This window comes from Grus americana, chromosome 1 (genome assembly GCF_028858705.1).
Source record: "Grus americana isolate bGruAme1 chromosome 1, bGruAme1.mat, whole genome shotgun sequence".
Lineage (NCBI taxonomy): Eukaryota > Metazoa > Chordata > Aves > Gruiformes > Gruidae > Grus > Grus americana.
In genome coordinates, this window is record NC_072852.1 from 190,071,910 (window position 1) to 190,093,893 (window position 21,984).

Sequence of the window (21,984 nt, forward strand, 5' to 3'; positions counted from 1 at the left end):
GTTTTGTCCTCTCTATTTTCTCTCATGCTCTCTCTACCACTAGTATGTCTCCCAATAGGATCTTAAAATTCATTATTACTGAACCAGTAATTCACTTCCAACTGACTTCTACACTAAGGAGTTCCTCTTTTTCTACTAAAGCAAAAAGAAAAGTCACAATACTTCTTTTTTTCCCACTTTCATGCTTTAGATTGTATTTCCACTAACAGGTTGGATACTCTCTATCTGGTGTCTAGGTAAATTTTGATTGTACCTGCAAAAGTGGAAGACTATCCATGATTAAAAAACCTCACAGTTCAGTACAGTAAGTCCAATATATAAGAGAAAATCTCCTTCAGAAAGCCAAGAGCTAGTAAAAAAATAAAGGAGTAAGGAGTAGTGGGAGATTCTGTTTCTGTGAATTGCACTACCTATCACAGTCACCGATTTACAAAATAAAATATATGTGAGCATGCTCCAAAAGCAGTCAGAATTCCAGGCTTGTTTCTCTGTGCTGCTTTAACAATTTAAATGGCATCAGAGAAGTCTTGACCCAAATGAAATGAATGAGAGATTTACCATTGGCTTCAGTATAAAGCAGGATATGCCATGATGCAAACAGCATAAATGAATAAAAAACTCATATATAATATATCCCCCAATAATTCTAAACCACCATTTAAGAAAGTCTTTATGGCTTAGTAGGCATACTACTAATACAAAGAAAAAGCGCATCCACAATGGAAGGAGCAATGGGAGGGAGGAAGGGGGGATAAAAATGGCATCAAAATACTGCTAATGGATTAAAGATCTTAAAGCAGTGTAAAAAGCAAACTCTGAACTCCCATTAAAATTACCAAAGTTTCTTTAAAATGTTCAATTTTTTAACAGGTCAGAAAAGAAACAGTAGTTAGTACTGGATAATTCAAACCATGTGTTTTACATAAAATGTCCTTTCCTCTAAAGATAACTTCTTTCACCTGGTCCTCGTCAAACAGCACTCCATGCTGCATATTTATCCGCTTCATTAAATCTCCACCATCACAGTATTCCATCACAATATATAGCTTGCTCTTTTCTGAAAAGAAAAGTATGATTTTTCCTCTATTCCTTTATTACTCATTAATACAGCAATATATCCTTTTTATTTTATACGGTCCTTCTTTCAAAAGGGAGTAGTTAATCCTCTACCTACTCCTCCATTTCAGAGTAACTAAGAAAAAATGGGTATTTCCAGTGAAACCTGATGCAAAACTAAGACATGAAAATATATCTAAATGGAGATTCACCAAAATATTAAATGCATGAGAAAACCCTCAAGAGACCACACTGATAAAAGACAGATGTTCTTACAAGCAATGCTTAGCAGAATGCTTCATAGTTGGGATTGTTCCCCAATAATAACTAAGTATACAGTTAGGCACAGGGAAAAGGTTAAAAGTAGACAGTGTCCAAACAGTAGAAATAAACAGCTTAATATGGAACCTCATCCTATTCTTACCTCTCTGGGGTCCAGAAGACTACCAGATTTCTATTTATTTCCTTTAAAACATTTACAGTCCTGATCATACAGAAAACAATTCGAACACAAGCTATAACTACAGCGTTCATTACATAAGGCATTGCTTATGACAGATATCAGCAGGGAAAATAAATATAGGGAATTAGCTTTTATGGAGAACAGACTTCCTTCTATCTCTCTGGGTCCCGAAGAATTCCGTATCCTTAAGTGATACCTCAAAATGTGGCTCAAGACAGAAGGCCAAGAGGACCTATTTCTTGCTATATTCAAAACCTCTCTTCTTCTATTGAACTCATAGAGAAGTCTCATTAAACTCTGGCCTCCTATTGAAGATCAAGACTAAAGTTCAACTTGAGCAAAGCAGACACCCCAGGATCTAGCGTTCATTCCACAGTACCTTAGGTCTCACCCACACAAAAGAGGGCAAGTGATGACTGAATTTGATACCTCATGTTCATTTTTAAGAGTTGGGTCCTGTCCCCACTGGTAAGGGACTGGGGACAGGCTTAAGGTTAAGCAATATTATCAAGGTAGGTTTGGCTGCCTTCCAATCCTATAATCACAAATAAAACAAAAATGTTAAAAGTAAACCTTGCAATGAAGCATAGAAGGTTACGATATTTGCATGCTTCATCTTGGCCAGAAGAATGACTTCTTTCTGAGAGGCTTCTTTTTCTTTCATAGGCATCTACAAAGAATTAAGAAACTATATGCTAGCAATGATATATTTAACTCTTTTCAAAAATAGTAATATCATTATCAAACCATTCCCGCAAATACAAAAAGACTGTACCAAGGTGATGCAGAGATATTATAAAATATGATATATATATAATGTAAAATATCAATTTGCAGTGTACGCTTGGAAATATATTGGAATGTTACCAAACAAAATTATGACATTTTACAAATAGGCAAACGTACACCTTTAAACTTTTGACACAAATGCTATTGCTAAGGTAGCTGATGAATAGAGGTAAACTCTAAAGTTAAACTTCTCTTAAGTATTTGAAGAATAAGGGTCTAGATGACTCTGTATTCTTAATAAGGGTGATCTCAAAAGAATAAAGTAAAAAGAAAAAAGTTCTTTGTTTTACTAGCGTCATGAGTTCTTGCAACATTTTGGACAAACTCTTTGCCTTGTTACATTAAATGGAAAACTGTTATTTGGTTCATTGTGATTACACTTTCATCAATATTCTTAAAAATTCATGTCTCTGAGTATCCATCTATCAAAATGTCCTCTCGCATTTATAAAAAGTTTCTGTCAGGGTTTAACCCCAGACAGTAACTCAGCACCACATAGCTGCTCACTCATCCCTCCCCTGCCAAGGGGATGGGGAGGAAAATAAGAAAAAAAACAACTCGTGGGTTGAGATAAAAACAGTTTAATAGGACAGAAAAGGAAGACAATAACAACAACAACAATATTAATAAAAGTTATGCACAAATGCAATTACTCACCACATGTGGAAGAAAAAAACCCAACCCAATGCCCAGTCTGTTTCCAAGCAGTGATCCCGCCTCCCAGCTCGCTTCCCCAGTTATATGCTGAGCATGACACTCTATGGTGGGGAATGTCCCTTTGGCCAGGCTGGGTCAGCTGTCCTGGCTGTGCTCTCCCAGCTCCCTGTGCACCTGGCAGGGCCTGGGAAGCTGAAGTCCTTGACTTAGTGTAGACACTACAACTACCCAGCAACAACTAAAACATCAGTGTGTTATCAACATTATTCTCATCCTAAATCCAAACCACAGCACTATACTGGCTACTAGAAAGAAAATTAACTCTATCCCAGCCAAAATGAGAACAGTTTCTTACACTCATTCTTAAGAAATAATTTTGAAATTTAATCCTCAAAGATTTAAAAACCAGAAAGTTAATGAAACACACTCTACCATATAACAAAAATCTTAGGGCTTCAAAGTAGTAATTTTCTGTATCCAGCTTCTGATTTTTGAACAAGTGGGATCCACAATAATATTTTATTAACTTCCATTTTTCTATTTTGCATGCATCAAAATCTAAGATTAGAAATGCATGGGTTTTATTGGTCATGAGCACAGAAATAAACTTTATTTTTTTATGTACTCATCACTAGCATATAAATTTTTCTGGGTTTGAATATGGAAGTTATGCAGCTCTTTCTAGAACTGATGTATAAAAATTCATTCTTCTATTATAATTCTCTAATATATTAGAAATTGCCTAATGTGGCCCAGAATAGCAAAAGACCTGTCAAAGGCAGGTAGAGACTCATTGAAATTGACTGTTGAAACCCCTGTATTGAAATTACAGGGAGTGTGTCTTTCTGGAACTAGCTATAGGAGTGGTATTCCTCCCATACCTGAGCTAGTGACCCTAACCAGCCTCTGCAGTCAACAGAAAGAAAGGGAGTGCTTTTATGGCCCAGTTCAGCTCATTCCAAAACAGAAGTCTAAAACGCACATGATCCACAGCTTCCTAAAAATACGTATTACTCTTGTTCTCCTAGAAAGGGAGCCTAGCCAAGCAGCTCAGATGCTGACAGCTACAGAATGGAAATTTAAAATTAGAGGAGATGAATCAAACTGCCATAAACATTAATGAGAATTGGAAAGACTCTGTTGTGAATTACTCGTGTCTGAAAATATAGATGTGGAAAAAAAATGGAAATGCAAAAGTTTAGAGAAATGTATCACAAAATTGTGATTTGTTATTTCAGTCGCAATAGTTTCATTGTAGTTGAATCATCTATTATAAAATTGAATTAGGTAGTGTCATGCATTTTAGGTAGAAGTTTTGAAAAGAACAAAAATGCAGTAAAAAGTAACACGATATCAAAATAAGTATTTCATCTACACTTGTAAAATTCCTAAAATAGCAAAGAATTTGGAAAATTTAAGTCTATATAATCGAGATGGAACTAACAAAGAAGATAAAACATAACCCAAGTTCATGCCCTAGCTAAACGCAATTAGCACAATCAGGCAAATAACTACTGTTATCATCCAGGTTTTGTTGTTTTACCTTAGTTAAATCAATCTCTTTGATAACACACTGCTCATTATCCACTTTTCCTTTTGCCAAGAATATTTTGCCAAAAGATCCCTCTCCAATTTTTTTAATGATTTCATATTTATCCATGATGTCTTCGTCTTAAAGCAGTATCTAAAATAAAAAAGTCCTCAAATTAGGTTGCACGCAGTCAGTGCTGTAACATCTCAGTTTGTACTACAAACCCAATACAACACTACCTTTTAAGACAGTAATTTTTATCACATTTTTATCACATTGTATCACATTTTTATTACTGCTGCTGATTCTTCCTCAAAATGTCATCTCCTGGAAGTCTGCAAATTATTGTGGATCTGAACTTTCAATAAGCAGCAAGTTTACGAGTGTCTCATAAAGAAAAGCTTGAAGGTTAGTCCTAGTACATCCTAAAGTTAAAACATGAGAAGGCAGTAGAAAGTACTATGTAAGATTAAATTATTTTGGAAAGTCTGACTCATTATTTCGTGAAGTTAACAATACTGCAAACTTGCTCTTTTAAAGGAAAAAATAACGTATTTCACGCTGATTTAGTTTATACTAATGCGATCTAATGTTGGCAGCAAAAAAAAAAAAGCCACTGCATTTTGCAGGAGACCACAGACGAGTGCACCAGCAGGCACTGGCAGTCATCTGGAAACCTCTGGCATAAACAGTAATGTCACTGGGTACCTGCAATGTATCCATACGCCAACTTAGGTGGCTAAGTATGAGCAAACACTATAAAACTATTCATACTAGTTCGCCTGAGTTTTAGCAAGGGTGATTTACTAAGATACTAGTCTTTTCCTGTCAGGAGGGACAGACGAGCTCTGTAACAGGCTACCTCGGGAGCCTGGGCGAGCTCCAAGCCAAGAGGTTTCTGAGGACAGCACAGGCAGGGTGACCTTCAGGCATTAATAATGCAGGTGTTTGGGTCAAAGCCAGCTCCTGTTCGTAGTCTCTGGTGAGAAGCTGCCGCTCGGGACTCGCCCCGTCTCACCCGCAGGTGTGACAAGCTGCCCCTGGGCAGGGCTGCGCGGCCCGCCAGGGCCCGGCTGCCTCAGCCCCCCCGGCTGCCCTGGGCCTGCGATGCACCCAGGCCTCTCACCGCCCAGAGCTTCGCCTCTGCGGACAGCTTAATGGCAGCGGGGCGCTGGGGAGGTGAGGGCGGCAGGGCCAGACCTCGGGCAGGGTGGTGGGGCTCGACCGCCTGGCAGCAGGGCCTACGGGTGGCGGTTTACAACCTCCTGCTGGGGGGCTGGGGGTGGGCACCTCAGCGGGCACGGGGAGGGGAAGCCGGCGGGGGTGCCGTCGTCCCCGCCGCGCTGCGGGATCGCTCCCCGCCGCCCTTCGCGCCTCGGTTGTGGTGCCGTCGCCATGGCGACGGGGCGAGCCGGCCAGGCAACCCTTGCCGGGGCCTCCCTCCCCTGCGGCCCGGCCCGGCCCGCCGCCGGGGGACGCGATACCTGTGTGCGCCCAGCCGCCTCCGCAGCACCCACGGGCAGGAGAAAGAGCCCTCCCCGGGCTCCGCGCTTTCCCGACGGGGGTGTGGCGTTAGAAGCGGTGCGGCGGCACCGCCCGCAGGCAGGCCCGGGGCAGTGGGCAGGAACGGTGGCAGGGCCGGCCCTCACCCCTGGCAGGAGCAGCAGGAGCTTATTTTCCTCCCAGGGCGGGCGGCTTTCGGTTTGAGTGGTCTGTAAGACGAGTAGGCTGGCCCAAAAGAAAATCTCGACTGTCTCAAGTTCTTGAATCCATAGCAGAGCCTCAAATACCAGCCTACAAGCAACACCGGTGGTGAGATAGGAAATGGCTCCGTACTAAACCCACGGATTTCCTACAGCTTTCTGTATTTATTATTCTGCAGTATTATGGGCAACGTGGTCTAGCGGAGGGTGTCCCTGCCCGTAGCAGGGGGTTGGAACTAGATGATCGATCTTTAAGGTCCCTTCCAACCCAAACCATTCTATGATTCTATGATTATTTTATTACATGGACACAGTCTGGAACAGCTTCCCCAGGAGAACTCTGCCGAGAGCATTTCTGCACTCCCCTGCCATGCTTCTCTCGTAAAATGACTAGTACCCAGGAGCCAGCACAGCTCAAACGTGACATTGCCCATAACACTTTCTGTGGTAGAAGTGTGTCTCCTTGTCAAAATCGGGAAATTTGTCCTTATTTATGAACAAATTAGCTTCCTTCCACACATGCAATGGCATCTATAAAACCCTTTTCATTGAATTAAGGGAAAAGCTCAGCCTCAAGAGTTTTCAGAGTATTAATAACTGCATGAACTAAAGCCTCAAATATTTAGCATGGCTAAGTATTTTCCATAATACGCCCTTCGGACAAAATCAGTTATTCCTACTATGTAGCATTTCCATATGTAGTCAGGAAGAAAAAATGTCCACATTCTCATAGTGTTACGCCATCTCTTTAAGATACAACAAGGGGGCAATTTGAATGACACGCTATTAGCACTAATGCTTTTGCCTGAACATTTCTGCAAAGCTACTCTACCAACTCCAAATAGATTTAATATCTAGACTTGTTCAGTTATTTGCAAGCACTGTAGCTAAAAAGGTTTGTTATGCATTTTCCATCCTCAATTTTGTGATACAGAAAACATGCCTACTCAGATTTTTTTGACTGAAATATTTTTATTAATAACTACAACTATTAACAACGATTCGGATTATAAATACTGGCCAGCCTAACTTCAATTACTGTAGTTAAATTCAGGTTTTCAGTCACTGTGTTTCAATACCATTTTCAGTTCCGACATCCAGTCTGGGTCATCTTCCTCAAAGTCCCTAAAAATAGATTTCACAATATTATTTTGCAAAGCAAAATACAACTTTATAAATCTTTATTTGCTTTCCACCTCCTCTAAAATTACCCTATAACTAGGAGAAATTATGTTAAAAATAGCAACACAAGAGATTTATTTCCTGCACCACTGTGATTAGGGAACCAACAGATGTTCTCTTTTGAATTTACCCAAATAAGTTTTCTCAAAAGCAAACCCAAATGCCTATATTGAGACTGCAAACATGTCGATACTAACAGCTTGCAGCTGAACTGCAGTAATACATACCGAAGTAGTTCAACTCCAAGTGCCACAAAAATAAACAATGACATAAACTGAGATTCTGAGAATCCAAGAAACTCCCCCTCCAAACACACATCTGTAAAATACAGTATTTCTGTTCTGTGTTGATGTACACTCTGCTCTTTCAAAAACAGAAGTGGGTCACTAACATAAATAGAAGTTAAAAAGTTTCTACAATATGTCTCAATAAGTAGGTACCAAAGTGATTTTATTGCACTATGCGAAAAGAGTAGGAAGAATACACAAATATAGCAAACATACCACTAGGCAAGTGGTTTTGCCACTGGTTATCTGATTTCAAGGTCAGAGTACAAAGATGTTTCATGCAAGAAGGTTTTGCACTTTACTGTGGATCTAATTTCATCTCACACTTTCATTTTTGCAAAGTCATCACCAAATTATTACAATATCTGCTAATAACAAGCAACCTGTTTAGTCTCAACACCATCAGTAACTATAAATACAGCAAAGAAAACCTGTAAGATATCAAATGCTACTAAATTTTAATATTATGTAAGAGTGGGGATTTAGATGCTGAGAACAATATTTATTTTTTCAGGGGAATGTCTTTTTGGAAAAACCACTTTGAGGAACCAAAGGAAAAAAATAGAAGGATGTCATTTGGACATACGTGTCATCTTCGTCAGATCTAGGCTCAAGTCTCTCAGAGTCTATGACAATAGCTTCATGGTCACCATCTGCTTCATCAGACGCTTCAGTTTCATCAGAAAGTGGACCTCTTAATATATTTTCAGAAGCTTTGAAAGTATAAAAATTAAAATGTCACCAAAATACTTTAATTTTAGAAATAAAATTATTAAGAATATAATCTTTCTAATGTGTCCTCAGTTCTTAGCAGATTCCAGTACAAGCTGTTACCTATTTTAAGTGGGGAGATAAACTAATAATGCAACTGAAGCACAGAAGAAGTATTTCCAACTGCGGCTGTGCACATCTACAGACTACAGTCATCTTTAGCTGTCCCATCTTACTATCCTGTCTTCAAAACAGGCCGCTACTGATGTAGTGAAGGCGGATTTCCCTGACAGGGCTCCACTGTATTTATTGCACCTCCCTAACATGTACACCAGGCTGCTTAGCAGGATGGAGACCACAGGGCTCTACAGTGCCTGCTTTTTTGTCACAACCTCCTTCAGCTATTGAGCTGCAAGTGAAAGTCCGTCATAAAGAGGTGTAGCGGAGAGGTACAATCACTCATGAATTCTAAACCTGGCTTTTTGGAAGTCCACATTTCATTCAGTAAACTTAGAAAAAAACCCCCAAAACCCAGTCTGTTGTGACATAAATGCAAATGCACAATCTCTATACATAGGGGCTATGTATGTAAAAACAAAAAAGTCTTTATTAATAAACCTGTTTGCAAAAATGTTTGCCCACAAACTGCGGATTTACCTGGTTTATAAATTGTGTATGTTTTAAATGCTAAGCTGACATCTGCGTTACTGAGAACGTTCATCAGGGTCTGAGGAGTTTCCTTGTTCCACTGCTTACGTGGCTTTTTTTCACTGTAGCTTATAACACAGCCACCTAGGTATAAAATCATTGATAAATACTACTTAGATAAAATTGCATTAGCAGTGTGGATTGCAAAGATCACATTCAAGAGAAAAATACAGGAAGAAAGGAGTCTAGGTGTTTCCCTCTGTAGCACTGCTGACCTCTCAATGTTCTGAGGTTGACACTCAATGTTTTGAGGTTTCCTTCAGAGGAAGGAAAATGACCAAAGGCCACAGCAGAGCCTCCTGCGAGCAGGGAGCCAGCAGGAACTGGCTGAGGGCTGTGAGGAGTCAGAGTCTCTGCAAGCTGCTTTGGTGACTCTATAAATCTCACAAAATGGAGCCTGTGGCCATTTTTGTGCCTTTTAATAGAAGAACGCCTAAATACATGCGTTCTTCTGTCCTCTTCCATATAATTATCGTGTAACTTTCTTACCACAGCTTGGGAATTTTCTCACAACTCGTATCTTGATTATTTATTTCAATAGCATCTATTCACATTTACTTAGAATACATATCCAGAATCACATGAAATAATTATAACAATCACATACACTGTGGGGCATTTTAAAATTGACACATTTTTCAGAAGAAACTCCATGTTAAGTGTTCTAATTAAAAGCTGTTGATGTGGAAGAAGGAAGAATCTCTGCTGCACTGTAGAAAATATAGAAGCTTAGCTATAAGAAAACTTATGTTAACTAGAAAGCTGCTTAAGGCCTAGAACTGTTTCAAAGCCTACAATCATGGGAAAGGAGTTTGTAACCAAGGTAATAGGTACTGAGGCTAACTGACCATGGCAATGTACAGTGCTGCTATGTTCCATGTACAGTCCCTACCCAACCGGACAATAGGCCTGACAATATTAATCTTATGAAGTAAGTTGTTACGGACAGGTGAATCCACAGCGAGGATACTGCGCATGCCTGGAAGAAGAGGGTCATCCAGCGGACACAGGTGCGAGACCACTGACAACCACCAGAGACCCCTTGAGGACCACCAACTCAAATCACTGAGCATGCGTGATGGGGAGGAGAATATGTAAATTCCAAGAACTTATTATTATAGGACTGCCTTTTCTTGGAAAAATAATGAATATGTATATTTTGATTCTATATAACCTGTGTGTTGGTAATCACCTGGCATGCACGTTTGGTGGAGCTGTTTCCCCCGTGCATCCAGCGCTGCAATAAAGCAAACCTAGGGTAACTCACATCTGGTAGATTTCTTTAACATGCACATCTGAGGTACATCATTACTAGTTCTTGTCATTGGCATTATCTGTATGTTAAATGGCAACAGTAGTAGAAGTATGGATGTTATATGCTCCCAACAATAGGCTGTACTTGAAAGACAGGCAGCTGCATTCTGCAACAAATTAATTCCTCAGTGTTACCCCACAAATGGCATACTAAGAGGAGCGTTGGTAGGATAATTTCTTAGCAATGAGTATCATTTTAGGGTTGCCAATGTTATCTGTGGCTTTTATCACTCTTTGCAATCCTCGTGTCACACAAGACCACTAAAAAATTCTCTTCAGCACAGGGGGCTTTTTGAGTGTTTGTTAATAAAATATTTTCAAATTATTTTTTACATAATTTTGAATATGCCCTGTAAAGTTTTGGCTTTTAAAATCTGTAAGGAACCACTGATATTACTTGAATTAAAACCACATTTAATTAAATCTTACTTTTAGCCTCTTCAGATGTAAAGCTGGAAGAAAGCAAGGATGCATTTTCCAGGACATCCACTACAGTACTGGATATCCTCTTTTCCCATTGCCTCCTATGGGGATGTGACAAATCAGTAATTTCTGGGAGGACGTCAGAAGTTTCTGCTGTAATTGCAACAAAAAAAGGATCATGACCAGCATCTAACTCGATTATCTGTCCATGCGAACTAGTACTAAGCCTACAGCACTTCAGTAATGGTGATGTTTGATTCTATCGGTACAAGTCTGAACTTGGCAAAAGAGTTCCCCATACATTTACTCTATACCAAATGCTTTCAAATAGTCATTTTCTAATCCTTTGGCCATGATTTTTTTTTTTTTAATATCTCAGATAAGTGGTAAGAATCAATATAATTGCAGAAGTAACAGACAGTGGCATGGCTTTCTATAGATGCAGACTTGTACCTGTTTAAATTGCTGCATCGTTGACATTTAGATATCACTACATAGAAGGAAATGCATCAGCCTTAAAACTGTAAAACTTACCCTCTTCATGAGATTTTCTTTGTTCCTTTGTGCTTTCGCTCAAATCCTTAGTAATATTTTTCCTTTCTAAGGGGCTATGCTCACTACTTTCATTTTTACTTCGCTTTAAAAGAATAAAGACTGCATTAATCATTATCCTTGTTGTCCAGAAAAAAAAGCAGTAATATTAACATGGCATTAACTCTTTTAGTTTTGCTATAAAATGACTGGCCTAAAGATCTGAAAACTAAAACAGTGAGACCACGAAGCCAATTGCACTGCATCTATTATTGCACTACATTTCACACTGCGTGCCCTTTTTTGACAGATAATCTCAGTTTCTGAAGCTAAGAGCATATGTAGTTACTTGATGCAATTTATGGTTTTATTTTTGTACATTTAAGAACTGTAGCAATATAAAGATAAATGAGTTGTATTCCCAGGGAAAACAAGATGCACCCAAATATTAAACTGCTCAGACTGACATGTCTATTGAAAGAAAAAAAATGAACCCTACCGGCAACATGTTTTGAAAAATATACTCAATATTGCTGAGCCAGGCTGTGCTATAATCAACGCATAGGTGATTTCTTGGCCACCTGTGGCTTAATTCTCCTCACCTGAAATCTCACATGGGCCCTAAAACCTAGTGAGAATTATGTCCAGACTAGACTGTTTCCACAGCAGCCTGTGCAAAATGTGTCCCTAAAGCAAAGAAAATGCATCAAATTTTACAGTATCCCAAAACTTAGAAAAACAGGAGAGGTGGGGTTTTTTGTTTGGTATTATTATTGTTGCTGTTGTTAAATTTGTTTTGAAAGGGCTAGGAGGAACTAAACTAAACGTGGGAAGCATCAAAAAGTTACAGTGGTGAGAAATGCACAGGAAAACTCTGCAAGTTGAACACAGATGACAGCTGACCTAGTAGGCTGATCTATATTTAGCATACTAATAATTTTCCATATGAATTTTCTATAATACAGAACATTCTAAATTACTAAAATACAAATATTATACTGATACTTGAATACTTACTCTATTTTCTTTCTTATTATTTGGGCTTCCACCAGCCATGACATTACCTGATAACATTAAGGAACAGATTAAAGAGTTAGTATGTTTGGCAAATGATTGTGGTAAATTGGTATTCCAGAGGTATGACAGCAACGCCACTGAACCAAGCAATGAAAATTATGTGAAAGCTTCTTCACACTTCTGTCAACGTAGTTCATTCTCAACAGGGAGTCCCACTACTATTCAGTTCCAAATGTGTACAAATTTTGGTGTAGATAAATGTATGCAGAAGAAAAAATCCAACATTCTCTCTAAAAATTAAATAATGAAAATAACTTCACCATTTTCTGGGAAGGAAAGCACTGTTGTATTCAAAATATATGCAACAGCTAAAAGTTTTGCTCATTTTAAAATTGAAAATTTTAATTCTAGCACAAGTCTTAAGACTTACAATGTATGTATTATAGCTTTGCACTGTATTTCTCATGCTGGAATATAATTTATGCCCTTCAAGCATTTTTCCATACAAGTTCAATAATAATAGATTTTGAAATAATTAAAAGTGGATTTGAACATATAATATTAATGTTTTATAGCTGTAATTAAGACCTTACAAATCCTAGTCATTTTGTCATTACCTACATCAAGAAAAACATTGCTGACTTACCCTTTGGTCTTGCTGCATTGCCTTCATGTTTCTTGCTTTCCTTTAATACCTGCTCAAACTCATTTGTCATCTGGAATGTGTATGAAGAGATGCAAGTACTGTACCATTTTAACTTTTCTCAAATTACTGTATCTGCTATTTGTTAAAAACAGACTTACTATACAAAAGCATTGTTACAGCTAACAGCTAACAGTATCTAATTTTAGCAACATCACATCAATATTCAACTCTTATTTTCAAAACAAACCTTTCTAATAACTCAGTTTTCTGAGAAGCCTACAACGGTATTTGTAGCTTCTAGAGTAGGACTTACACAACACTACATTTCATCTTGTTATACACTAACAAACTACAAAAGAAACTGATGTAGTATCTAAAATGTAGATACTATTCTTTAAATCTAGAGACAAAGAATATACCATACCTCAGAAGGCAAACAATTTTTGATAAGCTTGGTTAAGCAACCTCTTGCAAGAATACTACTGGCTGATGGACGATTCTTGGGATTTCTCTTAAACATCTGTTTTATTAAGTAATGAAGTTCATAGGAATAGTGAGATGGTAGTGGATTGTAGGACCCTTTGCATATCTTAAGGATGAGATGTTTCCAGCTATTGGCTTGAAACTGCATTAAAAATAAATGAACACTAGAGCATGGAGTTTAAGCATAAGGTAAAAAAAAAACAACCTGATATAATTTAAGAGCAACTTCAACATTTAATATATAAAAATGCATGGTATGTATCTATGTAGGCTCCCTATTACCATAATGATTTGGCTCCCAGTTTGACAGTTTCAGGGCTCTAATTCAGAGGTGTGGAATAATGACCCTGAGCGAACACATCAGAAACTTTCCTTTACATTTTGTAGGGCTATTAGGTAGGCATTTGTTTATATTAACAATTGTTTATGTTAACAGTGACAGACATAATTTGCTGAAAATGAAAACATCACAGTTTGCATATGTCCTGGTTTGCATATGTCCAGGACAGCATACAAAGCTTGACTAAAACCAGATCATAATGGACATTGTAAACAATAACCTGTACAACTGGAAACTAGGTGGGAGTTACCGCTATATATTTAGGATTGTTCAAGATTTATTTTAGTAGGAATACAGCATTGAAAATATTTGGATCATCTTAGTGTCCTTCCCATACTTGAGATCAGAATCAAACTGCAAGAGTGAAACTGTAAGCCTGAAAAGAGGCAACTTCTATTAAAAAAAAAAAAAAAAGAATAATCATCAAAAGTAGCCTATCAAGGCACAAATATCTGCTTGCAAATCTATGTGAAATGGCTTCGGTTGTTACTTTTCTCAGCTGTTAACCAGTCTTTAGTTAGGAATTACTGCTTCCAAGTACAAGTCATCGGAGACTTGTCAGTGGGGACAGCTATAACCACGGATGGAAACAGCCTGAGCTAAAATGGCTGAGAACTTCTATCTCCATGCATAACCAGCTGTCTTAGGGTACACACCACGGGCTTGGCCGCAGAGTACCAAGCATCCGCAGCGTGTGGCATTCTTTTATATCACCCCAATAAGATTGTGCAAGAATATATGTGGTGACCATCACATAAAAACAGACAGATAACATTTCAATGCCGCTAAAAAGGGAAGAATGCTCCACTCCTTGGTATCCCTGCTCTGAGTACTGCCTGAACAGTTGTGAAACTGCCGAAGCCTTGCCACAGACCTACTTAGGCTAACTCACGCCTATGCACAGACTCCTTCATTACTCACTCGCAGTATGAACTTCTAAACTCTTGTACTGCTAGCAGTGTCAGCTGCATTAGCTCAGTGTTGCTTACAATAAACTAAGACAAAATGACCTTAAATTAAGATGATCTCATTTTCTTGCAAGACAAACATATTCTCCTAAGGGCTCTCGTGTTAGCCATGTGTCTGTATACAGAAGCCAGAGGAAGTTAACATATAGGAAGCATAGCATCAACACTGTGGAAGACATATCTGCTCCATCAACCTCCATGGGTTGCAGGGGGACTGCCTGCCTCACCATGGTCTTCTCCGCGGGCTGCAGTGGAATCTCTGCTCCAGTGTCTGGAGCACCTCCTCCCCCTCCTTCTTCACTGACCTTGGTGTCTGCAGGGTTGTTCCTCTCACATATTGTCACTCCTCTCTCTGGCTGCAATTGCTCCTGGTAGGTTTTTTTTTCCCCTTCTTAACTCTGTTATCCCAGAGGCGTTACCACCGTCGCTGATGGGGTCAGCCTTGGCCAGCAGTGGGTCCATCTTGGAGCCGGCTGGCATTGGCTTTATTGGACATGGGGGAAGCTTCCAGCAGCTTCTCACAGAAGCTACGCCTGTAGCCCCCCTGCTACCAAAGCCTTGCCGTGCAAACCCAATACAGAATCACAGAATGGTTTGGGTTGGAAGGGACCTCAAAGATCATCTAGTTCCAATCCCCCTGCCAGGGGTAGGGACACCCTTCACTAGACCACGTTGCCCAAAGCCCCATCCAACCTGGCCTTGAACACTTCCAGGGAGGGGGCATCCACAATTTCTCTGGGCAACCCGTTCCAGTGTCTCACCACCCTCATAGTGAAGAATTTGTTCCTCACATCTAATCTAAATCTACCCTCTTTTAGTTTAAAGCCATTGTCCCTTGTCTCATGACTATATGCCCTTGTAAACAGTCCCTCTCCAGCTTTCAATAGGTATATCACTGATGCGAGGTACAAAACCGCTTATTGCTTACTACATTTTGCTCTGCTTGCACACGATATATTCTCATTAGCAAAGATTTTGAGTGTCATTGCCTCTATCTTCTGTAAAACACAAAGGTCATTGCAACATCCCTGCAGATACCTGGAACCAGTCTGGCACCTGCTGGACTCCTTAATAAGCCCCAGATCACCTCACTGATATTGATGAAAATTAACTAAGAAAGAAAAAAAACCATTGTTTTCTAACAATTTAGAAAACTGAGTATTTTACAGAAGGGCCCAATAGGTCCCAAGAGCTGCTGAAAAACAGAAGGCACATAATGGAGGAGGGGTGGGAAGGGTGGAGCAATACTTCCCTCTTTCAGAAGCAGCAGCAAACACGTCAGTTAAATATATAATTGACTGTGAATCCATCAAACCACAGCTAACTGCAAATTAAATTTTCAGGAATTCCGAAAGTTTTCTGATAGCAATAAAGCTATACTTACTGGATGTCTAAGAGTGCATAGCTCATATAGAATACATCCCAGAGACCATATATCACTGTAGGTATAGAGAAAGATGAGAAATTTTGAGCCCAAACCTACAATTTAATATCCTGCCTAGAAAAAGTTAAATTCATTATGTGTACATAATTGAATAAACTAAAAATAAATATAAGTAACCATAATAGACAATACAGTTATGTTTTTAACCTCTCCAGTGGAAATGATCTTGCTTATTTTATCTCACTCTGATGTAAAAAAAGATGACTGTCATAGAGTTGTAGTTGGCTTTTCATTCCCAGGACATCTCCTAAACAATTTGCTGCAACAATATTTATTCTTCCACACCTCAAAGCCTTTTTATTCCACAGCCCTTAACGTCAGATGGCACATGATCCTAATTCTGAGAGTTGGAATTCTGGCCTTCCCCATAAGAATTCTGCTACTAAGGAAAAAACCATCATCTTCCACCTAAAGTGAGTATTGCCACCCGCACAAGAAGCAACTGATGTCTGTCTTGCAATAGGAGCAGAAAAAACTTCAGCACTGGAAGTTTTCTTCCCTACTGTGTAAACATGAACTCACTCCATTCAGGTACAACTATGGTCACAGAACAGATCTAGGGGAGGGGATATAAAATGGCTTAGTATTTTGGAGTCTGGGAGGAGGCTGTAAACACCGTACTACCAAGATGCTCTCAGAAGTTCTTGCATATGGACCAGAATAACTGGACTTTATAAATTTAATTCATCAGTTCTGTAACCATTATCCCTATGTTATCAGGTCTGGCAATAAGAGCTTAAAAAATAAGACCAGCCCAAGAAATAAGCCTTGGCCGAAAGACACAAACAGATATGTATGTACATGTGTGTATATTTATATGTATGTGTGTATATATTTAGTCTCCCAAATGCACAGAGAAATCTGCATACCAGTTTTCAAACTTTTAAGACTACAGATATTATACACTCAGTTACCTAAGTAAAGAGCAATTTGGGCCTTTTCATCTCAAAAAACCCCTGTAATTACCTCTTTCTAAATATTCCTCAGCTCAATATCTTCCCCAAACCAAATATGGAAGCCACAAAGCCAGATTGAGACAACAATAAAAAGACATACATCAGTGAGGCATTATCTGTGACCACTGAAAACACAAATACCTTTTGTTGTTGTATGGCATGCTTTCCCATATTTCTGGAGGTACGTAATAAGGAGTTCCCACATACGTACAAGCATATGATACTGGACTATTGAAACAACAAAGAAACACCAGAAGAAAAAGAATTATTTAAGAGATTTGTACTATTTATCAATGGTAAAATAAAACTTTACACCACTGAGATCAGTGGAGATAGCTACATACTGCGCAAGAAGGCGTGCAGATCCAAAATCTCCCAATTTGACTTTTCCATTTTGAGTGAGGAAGACGTTCTGCAAAGAGGACAGATTTACATACTTAAATATCCTTCTAGAAAACATTTCTGTAGTTTGTATATACAGAAAACACAGTGACAATCACTTCTGATATTTTATCTTTATATTTCCTTTTACTTGCTTCTCCTAATAGTTCTACCACAAAAAGTTAAGAACTACATTGTGTCTAAAGGGAGATGGAAAGATTACTCAGGCCTAAAGCCCCAGCATCTGGAGCAAAGGAAGAATCGGTGCTTAGAAATGCCTTAATTTCTATGCTATACTCAAACTACTGAAGTCACACTTTCTTCTCAATTTCTATCTTTCTGCTAGGAAAGAGTATAAAAGAAAAAAAAAGAGAGGCAAGATATTTACAAACTGCACACTCCATACATGTTTTGTACTTCTGTTATTGTTTTAAGTTATAAGCAGTCTGTCACAAGCAACTGGAGCTATCAGCACTGTGGATATGAAGGGTATAGCTATACTTACATGATGTTTACGCCCACAATATTCCCATACACTCAACAATTCCATTTACCTAATATTCTTAAGCCTAAATGAAAAAAACCCAGCATTGTAGCAGTAACAGGAAATTATGAAAGAGGGAGTTGAAGTTTTGCACAGAAAAGTGTTTGTTAATGGCAACAAAACTTGCTCTGTTCACCTTGGATTTGATATCCCTGTGCAACACACGTTTATCATGAATATGCTTCACACCCAGGCACATCTGCACAAACCAGTGAAGGATCTAAAAAGAGTAACTAAGAGTTATAACAGCTCAATGTTGTATATAATGAATACTAATAGATTAAAAAAAATCAAGAAAGAAAAAAAATATGTTCAGAATGTCTGGGAATTAAAAGTAACTCTAGCATAATGGCCTCCAATCAGCATGACAGACTGAATTCTTTAAGATGAAGCATATTTTAATGTGGCAGAAGGAATGTTTGCTACCTGAGTCTAGAAAACCCTAATAATACATAACAATAATGAAGCTAGGGGGTCACTACGTGGCACTTTATCTCATGGTCATCTTATAAGCACGTCAATTACAATTTCATAGTAAATTATCAAATTAAAAAACAAAAAACCCACACTGAGATAACATATTGTTTCTAAGAGGAAACATACTCTTTTTAAAAGTACAAAATAAAGTTGTTAAAGATGCTTGGCCAATCTAAATATTAAATTAGGTGAGAAGTCTGGTCTTTTCATTTTAACTAAGATGATGCTCCTAACTGTGGCAGGAACTAGTTTGGACCTTCTCCTAAGTAATTTTATAGCCTCTGTGATAAAAGGAGTTAAGGCTTGCTGAATGGTTTAAACATTTAATTGCTACATAAAATGCAAGCATTTAGTCTCCTGGCTAGTTTCATTTATCTTACTAGAGTGCTTTATTTACTTCTCATTTGCAGTACCTCTTACTGTGCTTTAAATTCTGGCTGAAGTTTCTGTTAAATTCTTACTTAATTGCATAAATTTATGCACGCAAACCTGACTCTGTTTTTCACACTGCCTGCACAATTCTCAGATACAGACAGCAATTTATTTTTTTTATTCCTTTCAGTGCAATTCTCATCTTGTTCTGCTGGAAATTACCAAATAAATAATGCTTCTATTCTAAGCGTCTTTGTTTCATTTAAGGTACTTCAAGGTCTTTGTATATCTATAATTTGTTTTCTGTGATGCAAGGTGTTTCAGTTTACATGAAAAAGGATTCCGAGGTCCTTGGTTCAAAATGCTGTCTTTTCTTACCATGTCTTCAGGGAACAACTTTCCTCTTTGGTGTTTAATCTTTTGCATTAGATCTCCATCATCACAATATTCCATCACTATATACAGATGTCCATCAGCTAAATTTTAGGTAATTTAAGAATAATTAGTATTTTCATTAGCAGGGTAAGTATATTATTTTTACTATAAAACTCTTGACTACATGCCACGTATTATATATTACAATAAACATGTTTTTTGTTTATAACATGTATTATAAACAACAACAACAAAGTAATCTTGATCCCTCAGGAGTATGCAACTTTAAACAAATAAATATATTTTAAGTTTTTATATTTACCTTCAAATGAATCTTTATAGGCAACGATATTTGGATGCTTCATTTTAGCCAAAAGAACCGCTTCCTTCCTAGAGTTCTCCACATCAGATGAAGACTGAAAGTGTATGTATGCATATATAAATGTCACACTGTATTTTCATATATACATATGATGCACCTCACTTTCCAAAAGGAAAATATTTTTTTAAATTGTTCTTTATTTTTTAATCTATGGTTTACTACTAGCTGAAGACTTCTTCAGTTTTTTGTGTTGTGTTTTTTTTTTTTAATTTGAGATGATACTTTCCTACTTCAGTTAATGACTTTTTCAATTTTAAAAATGCAGAACTATGCAACAAAGCAGCACACACTGAGTTTGGAACAGCTGACAGTCTACACTGCATGACCCCAATATAAAGCCAAATGCCCAGGTATTAAGTGAGGTTCAGCGTCAATAAAGCCAGTGTCTCCCATTTTGTGATTTTTTGCTTAGCTAAATGCAGAGAAGGAAACCTGAATATCTGATTTTCAGCAATAATATGAGGCTACTTTCCTCATTAGGTATTGCAGACAAAATCTGCATTCTGGTGAAATCAAGAGGAATCCAGCCAAGGGCATCAGGGGAACAGAGGTTTCATTCTAAGTGTCCTCCTATATGCTACACTTCCCAAAATGTAACCACACACTTTCTGAAACAAATCAGATTTTGCTATTTTAGTTATTACCAAGGACCTAGACTCAGACATAGTTATATAGTAGCCATACCATGCAACTGTCTAATACACAAAACTCTCAGCAGAAACACTTTCAGTGTTTCAAAAAGATATCCAGAATTGTGATTTTTAATTATTTTTAAGTGGTGGGTGAAGTGATGTATGTCATGCTTACCATAGGAAGTCTTATTTCCTTCATTGCATACTTCTGGTCACTGATTCTATGATGAACTAGGAGAGCTCTGCCAAAGGATCCCTCTCCTAGTACTTTCAACACTTTGTATTCTTCCATGCTTTAAAAGCCTAGGTCCAATGCTTCTCTTCAAACACTTTCTTTCACAGGATGATCTAAACTTTGTCGTGACCTTGATTCATTTGTTGAAATTTGTTGTTAATATAGTCTGCATGAAAAAAAAAATCCACAAAATAAGAATGGGTGATAAATGTGGGTACCTACAACTGTTCAGCATTACCATAAATACAATTTCCAACCACTAATTTTGCTGAAAATGAGGCCTTCAGAAAGCTCACTTCAAACTATCGTACAGTGTATCTCTGCAATTTTTATTCTCAATGCTAAAGCTCTTTGAAAATGTAAATTATAGTCCTACAACTTAGCATCTTCTTTTTGTTACCTGCACTTCTGCAGGCAGTTTCATAATGCTAAACAAAACTCACAGAGGTGATAATATGAAAAATATGCTTCAAGCTTCCAGTGACAGTTCTCACCTAAAGCAGCATAAGCAAGATCAAACTGGAAAAGTTATCAGTGTTCATGTACAAAGATCTCAACAACTGGCAGAGTTAGAATAAATAGCTCAGTTGGAAGGGACTTACAACGATCATCTAGTCCACCTGCCTGACCACTTCAGGTCTGACCAAAAGTTAAAGCATGTTGTTAAAGTCATTGTCCAAATGCCTCTTAAACACTGACAGGCTTGGGGCATCAACCACCTCTCTAGGAAGGCTGTTCCAGGGTTTGACCACCCTTTCAGTAAAGAAATGCTTCCTAACATCCAGCCTAAACCTCCCCTGGGCGCAGCTTTGAACCATTCCTACACGTTCGATCACTGGATTTACAGACTATGGGCTTTCTTCAAAACGTTGGTACTTTTAAGTTAGTTATCCACGATACAAACATCACTTTATGTATATACTTGTGTGCACACAGTGTTTTAATGGGCTGATTAGTTGGTTTTAGAAGGCATCTCAAGGCTTAACTGTTTCTCAAAGGATAAAACGCCGATTGACTCAGAGGCTGAACAATAAACATGTTAACTAACTGACTTGAAAACTCTGAAAGCACCTAAGTAATGATGAAGATGGTGGTTTTCAGGGGAGCGGCCACGCTCCGCATGTGCTTCACATTAACAGCAGTTACATGTGGTAGCTACAGCTCTGTTTCCCTGAAGAGGGGAAGCCGAAGCCCGCCCCGAGCCGGGCCCTCAACGTGCGGAGGCGGTACTCACCTCAGAGGGCCGCGCAAACCGCCGGAGCCTCCGCCCGGCGCCTGAAGAAGGATCCTCGGGCAAGCCCGCTGCTTGCTCCACAACCGGGCCCGGCAGCACCGCCAACTTCAGGGCGCAGGGTCGGGAAGGGCGGTGCTACCTCA

The 21,984-nt window shown here is 38.6% G+C and overlaps 2 protein-coding genes across 9 annotated transcripts in view; both read right to left on the bottom strand.

The window, feature by feature from the left end:
* Window positions 1–4,645, bottom strand: part of NEK5 (NIMA related kinase 5) — a 29,909-nt gene extending 25,264 nt beyond the window's left edge. For all 3 annotated transcript variants that reach the window (XM_054845703.1, XM_054845720.1, XM_054845712.1), the window contains exons 1-3: window positions 4,509–4,645; window positions 2,093–2,189; window positions 960–1,057 (exon numbers count right to left, since the gene is read on the bottom strand). In XM_054845703.1, coding sequence (XP_054701678.1) covers window positions 960–1,057; window positions 2,093–2,189; window positions 4,509–4,625 — 312 coding nt within the window. In that variant the 5' untranslated portion in view covers window positions 4,626–4,645. The remainder of the gene's footprint in view (window positions 1–959; window positions 1,058–2,092; window positions 2,190–4,508) is intronic.
* NEK3 (NIMA related kinase 3) lies at window positions 4,515–21,979 on the bottom strand. 6 transcript variants are annotated; one of them, XM_054845751.1, is made up of 17 exons: window positions 21,842–21,979; window positions 20,548–20,773; window positions 19,681–19,774; window positions 19,362–19,459; window positions 18,271–18,354; window positions 17,554–17,621; window positions 17,351–17,437; window positions 16,194–16,248; window positions 13,443–13,643; window positions 13,019–13,088; window positions 12,373–12,419; window positions 11,359–11,461; window positions 10,831–10,977; window positions 9,037–9,171; window positions 8,255–8,381; window positions 7,279–7,324; window positions 4,515–4,649 (listed from the first exon to the last, which is right to left on the bottom strand). In XM_054845751.1, exons 2-17 carry the CDS (start codon window positions 20,662–20,664, stop codon window positions 4,638–4,640), a joined length of 1,491 nt encoding a protein of 496 aa, XP_054701726.1. In that variant the 5' UTR covers window positions 20,665–20,773; window positions 21,842–21,979; the 3' UTR covers window positions 4,515–4,637. The 6 variants fall into 6 exon arrangements, with proteins under 6 accessions (XP_054701726.1, XP_054701733.1, XP_054701716.1 ...); XM_054845758.1 differs by lacking the exon at window positions 4,515–4,649 and having other exon boundaries at window positions 7,167–7,324; window positions 13,443–13,538; XM_054845741.1 differs by lacking the exon at window positions 4,515–4,649 and having other exon boundaries at window positions 7,167–7,324; window positions 10,831–10,974.
* Window positions 21,980–21,984: the final 5 nt, after the last annotated feature.

Bases quoted from the DNA above. Each gene is read 5' to 3' on its own strand.
- NEK3 (XM_054845734.1), bottom strand. From the start codon at position 20,664: ATGGAAGAATACAAAGTGTTGAAAGTACTAGGAGAGGGATCCTTTGGC. The intron at 13,644-16,193 runs GTAAGTATAGCT...TTTTTAATGCAG, and splicing joins TATGCACTCTTAGACATCCA to TTTCAAGCCAATAGCTGGAA. The intron at 9,172-10,830 runs GTAAGATTTAAT...TTTTATACCTAG, and splicing joins TACATCTGAAGAGGCTAAAA to GTGGCTGTGTTATAAGCTAC.